Source organism: Tachysurus fulvidraco, chromosome 7 (assembly GCF_022655615.1).
Source record: "Tachysurus fulvidraco isolate hzauxx_2018 chromosome 7, HZAU_PFXX_2.0, whole genome shotgun sequence".
Lineage (NCBI taxonomy): Eukaryota > Metazoa > Chordata > Actinopteri > Siluriformes > Bagridae > Tachysurus > Tachysurus fulvidraco.
The window spans coordinates 21,039,765-21,053,347 of record NC_062524.1 but is presented as its reverse complement, the minus strand read 5'-3'; the positions used below and the strand labels follow the sequence as shown (position 1 = coordinate 21,053,347).

Here is a 13,583-nt window from a genome sequence, read left to right as displayed (position 1 = left end):
CAAGAGGAAGGACAAAGAGGAGATACATGAATGTGTTAAAGGATGTGAATTTAATTGGTGCGAGAGTAGAGGATAGAGTCAAGTGGAAACAGATGATTCACTGTTGTGACCCCTAACAAGAAAAGCCCAAAGTAGAAGAAAATGATATAGTTACCTATAATTATTTACTTTATAATATTGTTAGTCATTCATTCATTCATTCATTCATTTAGTTGCTGTGCTCACACATTCCCTCACCAGCCTTGTTCTCCTCTCTCTCTCTCTCTCTCTCTCTCTCTCTCTCTCTCTCTCTCTCTCTCTCTCTCTCTCTCTCTCTCTCTCTCTCTCTCTTTCTTTTCTTCTTGCTGTATCTCTCTCCCGCTTACCCTCTGTCTCTCTCTGTCTATCTCTATCTCTTTATCCCTCTATCTTTTTCTTTCCTTTTTGTCTTTCTCCCTTGTTCTCTCTATCTCTCTCTCTCTATCTCTCTCTCTCTCTCTCTCTCTCTCTGTCTATCTCTCTATCCCTCTGTATATTTCTCTGTTTCTCACTATTTTTCTCTCCATCATTAACTCTCTCTTTCTCTCCCCCCTTTTTTGTTTGTTTTTTTTAATGTCTGTAAACTCCTGAACACTTCTTGGCTGATAAATTTGGACTGTATTAATCAATAATCATTTTATTCTAAGTCTTGGATTATGTGGTGGGATGGCCGGTGTTTGAGCTGTTCCTATAGAAACAATAACATATTAGAGTTATCGCCATTAATACTAATAACCTACCTTAATAACCTATCGTTCATGTTACAGCCATAATTACTTTCCGAGGTGCACACACCTTCTGACCATTATTATTATTATTATTATTATTATTATTATTATTATTATTATTATTATTATTATTACTACACATGCATCATTAAATTCCTTATACTATTTGGGCTAATCTGTTGTGTATTAGGAGCTGAGAGAGAGAGTGTTAAAAGGAAAGTACCGCATCCCTTTCTACATGTCTACAGACTGTGAGAACTTGCTTAAGAGGCTATTAGTGCTGAACCCCAACAAACGGGGCAGTTTAGAGGTAAGATTCCTGTTTTTTTCTTTGTTTATTTTTTCCTCCTTACAATTTATTTGCTGTCTGTGATTGGTATGATTTTTTTTTTTAAGCAAATCATGAAGGATAAATGGATGAACGTGGGCCATGACGATGAGGAGCTGCAGCCTTATACTGAACCAGAGATTGATTTCAGTGACACTAAAAGGATCGGTACTGTATATACATTTCATATATTACTCTTACTGTTCGACCATGGTTGTGTGCCCTGCAATAGACTGGCATCCTGTCCAGGGTGTACCAGACTTGTGCCCTGAGTCTCCTGGTATACTCTTCAGGTTTCCTTCATCCCAGTAGGATAAGCTGTGTTCTGTAGAATACACGATGTGTGCTAACTTTCCCACTTCATCTACTAAGTAGTTGATTAATCGAATCGGATGCGTTAGGAGCAGGAAAAACACTGAGACAACGGGGTACTCCAGGGGTACTACTAGATCATCTCACGTTATCATATAAGACATCCTATATGCTAGAATCCATTCTTAAATGATTTCGATTTAATTTACTTTTAAATGGAATATTATACGAATAGATCTTTAGCCATGGTTACGAAGCAGATTTATAGAAATCTACACATAGCTTTAGCTCCCTGATGAGTCTACAGAATCCAGGACAGTGGATCCAATGAAGCAAGCTTGGTCTTGGGCATCAACTGTTTTAAACAAGTGTAATTCACATAGATTATCCATGTGACACCATCCAAAACGGTAGAAGGTAAGTTATTAGTGCAGAAAACTCAAGATAAATCAGGCAGCAGAAGATTAGCATCATTCGTGATCGCTCTTTCGGAGTACATGATACACAGCCAGATAAGAATGAGAGAATTTACTGAACAGTATAAAAAGGAAAAGTGCAAAAAGAGTTCAAATTACCAAGAAAAGGAATAAAACATGTTTACTGTTTTATTAAAACATGTTTTTTTAAAACATGTTTACGTGTCAGGTTCAGGGCTTTTTGTAAGCACAATGTAGTCAATAATACAGCTTATAAGTAAGCTTCAGTACTTGTGTGCACATATCACTCAAATACATGTATCCTGAATTCTGATAAATCATGTGGTTTGGGATAAATAAATAAAAATAAATCAAGCAATCAAAAGTACAAAGGAAATCATCTGCACATTTTAGGCTATTTCAGTTTCACAAGAAAATCTAGGTGCATTACAATTTTTAGCAAATATTGAATTACAGAATTCATGAGAATTATCATTGAATTACATACTGATTGTTTTAGAGTCCTGGCAAATTTATCTTTTTTGTTTTTAGTAGTGAAGGTGTGGGGTGGTGTGTTTATGCCATCTTCTGGTGACAATCACGCCTTCGCATGTTATAGTGTTTCTCATATACAGTATATACTTCCTATATGACCAAATTGTAGTATATAACACTGTAGTAGACACTAAGTAGCTTCATTTTTCAAATTTCATTCCTTAAATCATTACCTGTATTTGTTTTTTTAGGTCACAGATTGTTCCTGTATTTGTGAGTTTGTATACAGATTTCCAATAGAAAGCTCAGCTCTGCTCTCTGTGGTCCTCAGAGCTGATGGTGACGATGGGATTCCCAAAGACTGAAATCACAGAGGCTCTCAAATTACAGAAATACGATGACATCATGGCTACGTACCTCTTATTGGGAAGGAAACCTCCAGAGGTTAGTCCACAAGAGGAAAAAAGAGCTAAGCGTGTGTATTACAGCACTTATAAGAGCTTTACAGCGTCATGGTAAACGCAGTGGATTCTAAAACAGTGCTATCTAAACATTGTGTTTTCACTGTTCGACTCTCTCACTGAGCTGCACTAGACAGTAATGAGGGTAGAAATGTGCTGAAACCACTCTCACTTACTTTCTACCGCTTTATCCGAACTACCTCGGGTCACGGGGAGCCTGTGTCATCGGACATCAAGGCAGGATACACCCTTTACGGAATGCCAACCCATCGCAGGGCACACACACTCATTCACTCACACACTACGGACAATTTTCCAGAGATGCCAATCAACCTACCATGCATGTCTTTGGACCGGGGGAGGAAACCAGAGGAAACCCCCGAGGCACGGGGAGAACATGCAAACACCGCACACACAAGGCGGAGGCGGGAATCGAACCCCGACCCTGGCGGTGTGAGGTGAACGTGCTAACCACTAAGCCACCGGTTAGATACCCGATGACGCCTGAGATAGGCATAGGCTCCTCGTGAGTTCGGATAAGCGGTAGAAAATGAATGAATGAATGTCCTCAGAGAGCCAAAGCTGCCCTGTGCAGAGTCAAGGGTTTTAACTGGAGTCGTCATTTTAAAGTTTAAATTTTAATCTAGCAGATGTATGAAAGACAAGGAATGACTAGATGGACAGTGGTAACAAATATAAGGTTTATTTGCTCAGAACAATCTTCAGTTTTTTTTGTAAAGTATTATGAACAATGACAATGGACATTGTCTCAAAAGTTGCAGATTAATATCAATATTGATACCGTAGATCATTAGACAATAGATTAGTCTCCTGTTTTCCATTTTCCGTTCATCTGATTGAATTTTTTAGTTTAACTTTAGCTAGGGCACCCATTACAATTTTTTTTTTTGGGGTCATAATTAGAGTAAGGCTCAACAACCAGAAAATAATAGATGATGCTGTAGCATGATGCTGACTGCTGCACTACACACATTGGCTGAGGCATAGAACATTTTTACTTGTCACATTATTAGTGTCAGATTTAGGTAAAACACTGTTATGGGGAGAATAAAAAGCACAGGCTGCTTTTATATACGTTCCGTTTTAGTTGTCAATTTTTCTTTTTTTAAGATTTAAAAAAAAAAAAGATTTGAAAACTTTCAGCCCTTTCTGAGCAGACGTCTCTAGCACTGGAGGGCTGCATTAATTACAAATGAATGTGAGTGAAGAAACCACGGTAGAAGATCCTCTACAGAAGTGTGGAGTCACTGAACTACACAAAGTGCGTTCGTTGGTACTTATTTCAAGTACTCTATTCATATCTCAATACGATTACACTTCCCAAGAATAACTGAATTTAGAAAAAGGATTCAAATTTATTTGGCAAAATGTTTTACATCCCGGTCGTAGTAGAAGGTTTTCAGCCCTATTATGCATTGTTAAATGTTTAACAACGTTAAACCTCTAGGCACTGAAGGTGTAGGATCCATACGCGGTTTATTATAAACAGGCAGGGCAAACAAGCCAAAAGGCAAAGACGGGTCAGCTCTTAGTATTTCCGCGATGGCTCCCTCGGGTGGTCAGAGAGAGAATGGCAGGAGCTGTGGTTACATTAACACACTATTTGTGGCATGGTGGTTAGTTGAGTGTTTGATTTCTTCTTCTGCCCTGTGAGTTCCATGCTTTCCCAGTGCTTTGGACTGCTTCCTCCAGTTTAAATTAAATCAGTGGCACAACATTAGCAAAATAATGAATCACACACCACATAGTTTTACAATATGCTAGTCTGGGTGCTCTTGCAAAAGTCATTTTCCAGCTTATTTGTAACTTTTTGTCTACTTTTCAATCATAAAACATACTAAAGTCTAATCTATTTTATCCAGACAGCAAAACAACTTTTTTTTTTTTTTAGATTGAAGGCATCGACTCTGCACCCATCAGCAATCTGTGTCCCAGGCCCCGCCCTACCAGTGACATCAATACCAGCACTAGCCAATCCCCTTCACACTCCAAGGTGCAGCGCAGTATATCGGCCAATCAAAAGCAGCAGCGGAGGTTTAGCGATCACGGTGGGGATGATATAAATCCAAGTAAAGTAACAAAGCTCTGGCTTTCCTCTGTGTCTTATAAAGCATGCTCTGTGATGTCCACCATGGACTGCCATACAGCATGAGTGCATGGACCAGCTTCATTTGAATACATTTTAGCATGTTTAGCATCTTATTAGATATTCATCTGTTCGCTATGTAGATAAATAGAAAAAAGTACATTTGCAAGCATGTGTTCTGATTTTATTGCAAGTCTATGCCAATGTTCATTTTTGTCAGCTAAAAGTAATTCAACAACAATAATAATAATAATAATAATAATAGCACATTATTTTTGTTGCATAAGTTGAAATAAATATTAAGTAAATAATAGTTCATTTTAACCATAATGTTTTTCTTCTTCTTCTTCCTCTTCTTCTTCTTATTGTTGTTATTATTATTATTATTATTATTATTATTATTATTATTATTATTATTATTATACATAACCTAATGTTTTATTGTGTGTGTGTGTGTGTGTGTACCCTCAGTGGGTCCCTCAGTCCCACCTGTAGTGTCATACACGAAGCGCAGCTGTCTAGAGACCGAACAGAAGGAGGAGTGTAAGAATTCGCACAAGCTACTAAGCGCCACCTCAAAGGGAGACGTACCAGCATCTCCTCTGGCTGCCCTGGAGAGGAAAAAATCTGTTACTTCTGCTGGAGTGAGAACATGCACTCACTCTTTTATCTTCTTGTTCAGCTCACTCAAATATCTCTTCCTGTGGTCTCTGTATATCCATTGTACAAGTGTCCAGTATACAGTGCAAAACAGACACTACAAAACACTTACTACAATACAGTAGTGTTTGTGTGTGTGTGTGTGTGTGTGTGTGTGTGTGTGTGTGTGTGTGTGTGTGTGTGTGTGTGAGTGTGTGTGTGTGTGTGTGCATCAATCCAATTTCTGGGAATTCAGGGATTACAAATACTTTTTTTGTTCATATATCGAAAAAAATGCCAACAGTAAGAAAGTCTAATATCTGTACATATTTTAATTGCGATATTGCATTGTAATGTTTAATAAGCACTGCAGCACCAGTGGATATCGATTCTAAAAATAGTAAAACAGCGTGCTCGGACATCCTCATACTTGGTTGATACAATTCCCCTTTGATTTATTTGTACCTAAATCATTTGTTTAATAATTTGAACTTAAATCTATGCCCAACACATAACATCATTTTAATTGGGGCATTTTGAGCATCTTTTCTCTCACACACTCACTCACACACTCACTCACTCACTCACTCTCTTTATACTGATGTTCTTTACAGACTAATGGAGGCATGGCACGCAGAAACACATACGTGTGTGAGCGCTCAGCCGACCGTTCTTCTGCCATCCCCAACGGCAAAGACAGCAGGTTAGCGCAAATATGCCTTTATATGGAGATGCAGGTTTTTTAGAATTTTTCCAAGACTATTTTGTTTATCAAAATGATGTTCAGATACACTACTCCATGTTTGTCAGTGGAGATCAGAAATATTGTACACAACACCCAGTGGAACAGCTTCTGATGGCAAGTTTTTTGCCAAATTCTAACCCTCAGAACTTGGACCGCAAACAGTACATTTTTTTGTCTGCTAGAAACCTGATATACTTTCTTGTGTGTGTGTGTGTGTGTGTGTGTGTGTGTGTGTTTTTGCTGACCATGAACAAGAACTCTAACTCTCTCTCTCTCTCTCTCTCTCTCTCTCTCTCTCTCTCTCTCTCTCTCTCTCTCTCTCTCTCTCTCTCTCTCTCTCTCTCTCTCTCTCTCTCTCTCTAGTTTAACAGAGGTTTCAGGCAGCAGTACATCAGCCTCCGGTGCCACTTCAGCTTTGATGCCTACAAGACAGAGATACTTGAAATCGGTGTCTTCCTCAGGCGCCTCCTCCAAATCCACCCTGCCTCCTATAGAAGATAACAGCGAATACAAGGGAAGGTGAGCAGAAAGCCTGTGAACACACCTGACGCTCATGCCACACATTCATGCTTTGCTTTCACCCACTCTTGCCTGCAGATGGCGTCATTTCTTGTTTCTGTGACATAATTTTATTTATGCGGTTTATTATATCATGCGGATCCACTGATCCAAGCCACACATTAAAGGGATATTCTGACATAGAAATGCACACTGTCCACACCGGGGGTTTTTTCTGTACATTTTCTTAGTCCGACTGCCAGGCCTCCGTCCACCTCACCGTCCGATCACAGCATCAGCACTCCGGAGCGTACTCATTTCCCTCGAGGGACGTCCAGCCGGAGCACCTTCCACGGAGCACAGCTACACGAGCGCCGCAGCGCCACCTACAACGGCCCACCTGCCTCGCCCAACATGTGCCACGAAATAGGAAACCTCGCACCAGCACGCCGGGGCACATCTACCGGCATCATCAGCAAAATTACCTCCAAGTTTGCCCGCAGGTATGTGGTGCAATGAGATGCTCATCCCTAATGATATTATTGCTGTAACTGTAAGTTATTGATGGGTATAAAATGTTTTTTTAATCCAACTACTGAATAGCTGTCAATTAAATCAGCAATAATAATAAATGTGATGAACATTTGTTCATTCGAGCACAGCTGTCTCATTCGAATGAGTTATATATATCACTATTTAAAGGAAACGGAAGCAAAGCTCAGTACGTAAAAGAACATTTCTCTTCTTATTCCCATTTTTAACAGTAGCACAGTCGCTCCCTAAACTTATTTGTCCTTGTGACGTTGGCCAGCATGCAGCTAAAATTACTCTAACTGGATTTCTTCTAGATGAGCCAGTCAGAATATCCTGTTTACCCATTTCCTGTCTCTCTGACTGTACCACATTTGTCGTGTTCTCTTCGAGCACATGTCTGTGTGACTCAGAAAGGATCTCGGAAAACCTAGACAACATTGTTTTGGGTTTTTTTTACAACTGAAGGATTCTGTATTTTGTATCCTCACAGGCTGCTCAGGTGCTTGTTGAGTTTCTTGTCATTATGAGACTGAACTACTTCTTGCTCTAAATGATCCAAAAAGCAGCTGAATGACTTGTTTATAACCTGCCTGATTAATTCCACCCCATCCCACTGCTACGCTCCATCCACTGGTTTCCAATAGCTAAACACATCAGATTCAAAACACTGATGCTTGCCTACAACGCTAAAAATCGACTTCCCCTAGATGTCCGAACAGCTGAGTCACTTAAACTAGCTTATTTGTATGAGTGCTTTATTTCTTTCCAACACAGATTTAGACTCATGGCACCCTTAGTCTGTGCTTTAGCATACAATTGTTGATGTATTCATTGATAGAGAGTTCAAAGGACTGTTCTGGATAAGGGCCAAATGCCAAATGCTATAAATGTAAACATGCATATCATGGTGTGAATTATGTGTCCTGATTTATTTGTTTTATTATTATTTTATCGAGGGTTCCAAGTGAAGGGGAGGCAAGCGGAAAGTCAGAGTCGCCAAGGTGAGGTTCTTTGAAATGCTCTTTTGTGCAGGTTTTAGAAATTAATATAAATTAGAGATTCTTTCTCACTAAGATTCTCACTTTTCCCGACAGGAGCACTTTGGGAGAATCGAAAGATGAGAGCCGTGAGTCAAAGCCACGCTCGCTGCGATTCACGTGGAGCATGAAGACGACGTCTTCCATGGAGCCAGGTGATATGATGCGCGAGATCCGCAAAGTGCTAGATGACAACGGCTGTGACTACGAGCAGCGCGAGCGGTTCCTGCTTTTCTGCGTACACGGTGACGCTCGCCATGATGACCTGGTCCAGTGGGAGATGGAGGTTTGCAAGCTGCCACGCCTCTCGCTCAATGGCGTGCGCTTCAAACGCATTTCAGGCACTTCTATCGCCTTCAAGAACATCGCCTGCAAAATCGCTGATGAGCTGAAGCTCTGACAGAGTCACATAAAGGAAACCCTGTGGTTTGCAGTGGTAATTCTGGATCACATTTGGCTAGTGCCGATGTGCTGCCTTAACAGAATGTGAGGTGCTCATCCTGTAAGTTTTGCTTTTCCATTAACTTTTATCACCTTCACATCTGATCCCCAATCAGTGATGTTGTTTTGATGCTGATGGAATTGTGTGTGTTCTGGTCTGGGAAAACTTTTTGCTGTGGCTCAATTCGGTTTCATTTGTATAGCAGCCGTACAGAATTATAGCAATTCAAAGTATAAATTAAAAATGGATACCTTTTCCTTAATGAGCAAGCCAGCGGTGAGACGGAAAAACTCCCTGAGATGTGAGCAAGAAACTCGGACGGGAAACAGACTCAGAAATGGAAGCCATTCTCATCTAGGTGACACCGGATAGTGCGATTATAAATAATTTATTAAATATTCCAAAAATACAATTGTATAACCAGGAAATTCATTCAAACTAAATATTTTTAAACAGCCAAAAGAGAAGAAAAGGAGATGTTTCGGCAATATACTTTGGCACCACAACCTAAACCATAAATACACTGTATTTTACTAAAATACAGCACGGAAATGTTTTATTTACTTTTTAATCCTGCCTCAGACATCTTCCTGCAAAGGTCATATTGGACACAATGGGACACAAAAATCCATCAGTCTGCCTCAAGGTTTTTAAAAACCTACTAGTTAAGTATGATTTCCTCAGACAGTGAACATCAGGCTTTGTGGCAAAGCAAACCAGACATAAGTCTAGACACATACAGGCTGTAAAACATTCCTGTACTACAGAATCCTTAACAACATTTTAAAATGCTTAAACTTGTGGTTGCGATAAATGTAAGAAAAGAATTCTGTTCAGTTCATGAAAACTTCACCAAGTGAACAGCTTTTCCAGGCCACCACATATATACAGTGCCTTGCAGAAGTGTTAACCCCCCCCTGAACATTTCCACATTTTTGTAGTGTCAGAACTTTGTACTGAATGAACGTTATTTGGACATATTAAATTATTTAACCAAAAAATGCATTTGTTAGTTGCAGAAGTATTCACCCCCTTGTGTAGCACCATAGCCTCCTGGGATTAGGGCTCCATTTGAACATGACATCAAAAATTCATATTCGAACTTGTCCATACGAAGATTAATGCGCAGGCTAACGCAACAGACTGCTTTTAATCATGTTTTTTAGCATCTGATCAGCCCTCGCCCTCTTGACCCATCAGTAAATTAAGCTAATGATAGAAAAATGGAGGGAGGCACGGTGGCTTAGTGGTTAGCACGTTTGCCTCACACTTCCAAGGTTGGGGGTTCGATTCCCGCCTCCACCTTGTGTGTGTGGAGTTTGCATGTTCTCCCCGTGCCTCGGGGGTTTCCTCTGGGTACTCCGGTTTCCTCCCCCGGTCCAAAGACATGCATGGTAGGATGATTGGCATCTCTGGAAATTGTAGGTAGTGTATGAGAGTGTGTGTGTGCCCCCCTATGGGTTGGCACTCCGTCCAGGGTGTATCCTGCCTTAATGCCCGATGATGCCTGAGATAGGCACAGGCTCCCCGTGACCCGAGAAGTTCGGATAAGCGGTAGAAAATGAATGAATGACTGAATATAAAAATGGAAGTTAACAGCAGGCAGTGGAGCTGTTTTGAGCGGACAGTGAAGTCTTATGCGCTCAGCTTTGGGCTCACCTATCGACTTACCACCCTAACGAGGAAGCAGAAAGAAGGACAGAGGCACAGACAAGCAGAGCATTGGCAAGCATACGACCATGTAGATCTGTATATTATTAATCATTTTTATTTACCAACATTGTAAATAAGAACAGAGAAACGGTTGAGTTTAATCGTGTTTAAAAGGCATTTTTTCAGCATAGGGCTAGGGCGGGGATAATCTAGCAAACTGTGGGAGTTTTACGGAATAAAATAAGCATTTTACGGCTGTTAAAATGACATTGAATTTGTAAACTCACACAGGTGAAAAACACCTTATATTTTGGAACTGGGATATTAGAATATATTCGAACAAGTCTGAAGGTTAACTTTGCAAAAAATGTCACAGCCCTATCTGGGTACATCTTTAACAGGTTTGCATATCTGGATCCTGAGATCTTTGACCAAAGTTTTGTTTATTTGCATGAAGATCAGTTTATGGTCATTTTCTTGACATAGATTCTCGATCTGTTTGAATCTGGGATTTGGCTAAGACACTGAGTGGTGTTGAATCTTTCCAGTGTATCCTAGATAAGATGCATTATGTTGTTATCCTGATGGAAGATAGACATCTGCTCCAATCTCGTCTTTTGCAGACAGGTTTTTCTCTAATTTTCAGGTCATTTTTGCCCTTGACCTTGACCACTTTCCCAGTCCCTGCTGAGGAAAAGCATCCCCACATCATCATACTACCACCACCATGCTTCACTGTGTCAATGGTGTTCTCAGGGTAGTGAGCAGTTTCAGGCATCAGCCAAAGACAGCGCTGTGTGTCAAGGCCAGAATGTTTAGATATCATCAAAACAATCTTTTTTTTTTAAATAATCTTTTTCCACAAACTCATGCATGTCTTTTAAGTTACCTGTTACACCCCCCCCCCCACACACACACACACACACACTTTTGTTCTCCTCATTGTGGAGCCCCCGAGGTTTGTTTATCCTGTGAAGAGAATTACTTACACAATCCACTTACTTTTATGCATTTATTTGGAAATGATTGAGTAAATAGTTGAGGCATGGAAAAGATCAAGGCGGGTCACATGTACGCAAGGCATTGTATAGCAAGAGTGTTACGCTCTGTCATCAGAGTTAATAGGTTTGTGTACATTCTGTGCAACAGCCATCTTTAAGGGAACGGGGTATATTACTTTAAGTGTACAAGTAGGAATCTATTAAAATTAAGGCCATAATTAAGATGACAAAGACAAAAAAACTCATTTAAAAAAGTTCAATATTTGTATCCTCGTTTGTAATATACATGACCAAAAATGCCAACATTGCTACACATTAATGAAAGCTAATGGTCACCAGTTAGTATTATGCAAGTTCTCCTGTGCTACTTCATAGCATTTCATCGTTATTAGGCACATTCGCATTTTGACTGCAGGTACATTCCCAAGTTTTATCCACATGTACTAAGGGAATAATGTGCTACATGTTTAATAGCCATTTTAAAGGTTTTCTCTTGTTCACCGAGTTACCAAATAAAGAGGACGGATTTTCAAAATGTACAGTTTAGTACATAGAGAGACACGGCTATTTATTAAAGACTGTATTATACCAATATGCATACGTCGTCCTGCAGGTGTGGTACTGTATGAATGTTCTGAGTGCTGTACAGGATGATGTTTGGGTACATTTTTTATTACATTGAGAAGCCATGGAAGAGAAACTGGGGACTTCATAACAAGGACTTGTTGCACTAAGTATTAAATTGGGTGGTATAAACCCTCTAATTGCACAACCTGTTGACACTGGAGAACTATCGAGAGCTGGAGAAAACATTTGAAACACGTGATCGTATAGTTCATTTTCTTTTGCTCTTTTGTGCTGAATATAACTTAGCCTTTCTTGTATTTACTGTATTCCGTTACACTATGCCTTCTATGTGCTGCTTTGTAGTAGAGAGGCATTTAGTGTTTGATAAAAGAAAAAAAAACGAGAAAGGAATTCTATTTGTTTTTATTTTTGTTTTATGGCTATGCATTGCCACCTGCAATAGTGTACTTTATGTCGGATATTCAGGTTTTGCCATAGATAAGGGGAGAGATTCCAAAAAATTAAGAAAAGGAGAAATGTTTGACATGAAATAGAAAGCAAAAAAGATTGTACTGTTGTTAAGGATTACATTTGAATAAGACGCTTCATAAATGTAGTGAGTAACGCATCAATTTGATCACCTATGGAACCGTGACCAGAACAGTTGACAAGCTGTGTACGTATGTGGATACTGTATCTGTGTCTCATCGACAGTTTGAAATACAGAAACACATAAAAATGGTCTCTGTGTTCTTGCAGCTAGGCACACGCTGGTTTGCAACTAAAAATCTGAAGTGTTAAAAAATACAGTCTGGCATTTGTATGTGCACGGCTCTTGTTTAGGACCATCTGAATCCATTTCACTAGTGCACAATATTAAACTTACTTGAATTAAACGCAATATGAAAGTGTGTCCATGACCATTTTTACTCTATATAAATGCTCCTTGTATGTTAATCACTGCTGCTGACATTCAACAACTGAAAAAAAAAAAAAAAGGTTGAGCCCCATGACTGTTTGATTCAAAATAAAAATTTATCTTGGGACAAATATCTGATGATATACCCAAATTGTACAGAACATACAGAACGTGTGCATACTGGTTGTTGAATGTAGCCCCCAACTGTTTTGTGATGTATTATTATCTGTGAAAATAAGAGATTCCTGCTACACAACAGCAGATGCAGCCCCCTGTTGAGGCAGTTTGGCAAATGCGTTGCTCTGGGCAACATGAAATGAGCTGGAATCCTTCAAAAACATTCAGGCCAGAGCATGGAGCTTTCATGAACTTCTCCTGCCCTGCCAGTGAATCATGGCAACAAAGCCAGTATTGTATGTGCTGATTAACACATGACTATCCAAGGAGTGGCAGGCAAAGCTTCAGAGACACAGGAAAACATTCAGACTTTCCAAGACACAGGAGTTCAAAGCAGACCCTGTCTGTCCAGAAACCCGAAGAGACTGGACAACAAGGAAAGAGGAACAAGGATTAAACAAAAACTCGCACAGTCTTATAAAACAAGACACGCATGACTACCAATCAATCCCCAGTATCATGCTGGCTACCGTTTTTATTTCACAAAGGTAAACGGAAAACACAAG

At 39.8% G+C, this 13,583-nt stretch overlaps 1 protein-coding gene across 2 annotated transcripts in view; it reads left to right on the top strand.

The window, feature by feature from the left end:
* The window catches only part of LOC113660640 (serine/threonine-protein kinase MARK1-like), a 49,477-nt gene extending 39,364 nt beyond the window's left edge, over window positions 1–10,113 (top strand). The window contains exons 9-18 of one of the 2 annotated variants that reach the window (XM_027174277.2): window positions 937–1,056; window positions 1,143–1,242; window positions 2,629–2,741; window positions 4,671–4,827; window positions 5,337–5,509; window positions 6,119–6,207; window positions 6,613–6,768; window positions 6,999–7,250; window positions 8,238–8,282; window positions 8,376–10,113. In XM_027174277.2, coding sequence (XP_027030078.2) covers window positions 937–1,056; window positions 1,143–1,242; window positions 2,629–2,741; window positions 4,671–4,827; window positions 5,337–5,509; window positions 6,119–6,207; window positions 6,613–6,768; window positions 6,999–7,250; window positions 8,238–8,282; window positions 8,376–8,718 — 1,548 coding nt within the window. In that variant the 3' untranslated portion in view covers window positions 8,719–10,113. Of the gene's footprint in view, window positions 1–936; window positions 1,057–1,142; window positions 1,243–2,628; window positions 2,742–4,670; window positions 4,849–5,336; window positions 5,510–6,118; window positions 6,208–6,612; window positions 6,769–6,998; window positions 7,251–8,237; window positions 8,283–8,375 lie in introns of both variants that reach the window. The other variant, XM_047816880.1, reaches the window with a different exon arrangement.
* Window positions 10,114–13,583: the final 3,470 nt, after the last annotated feature.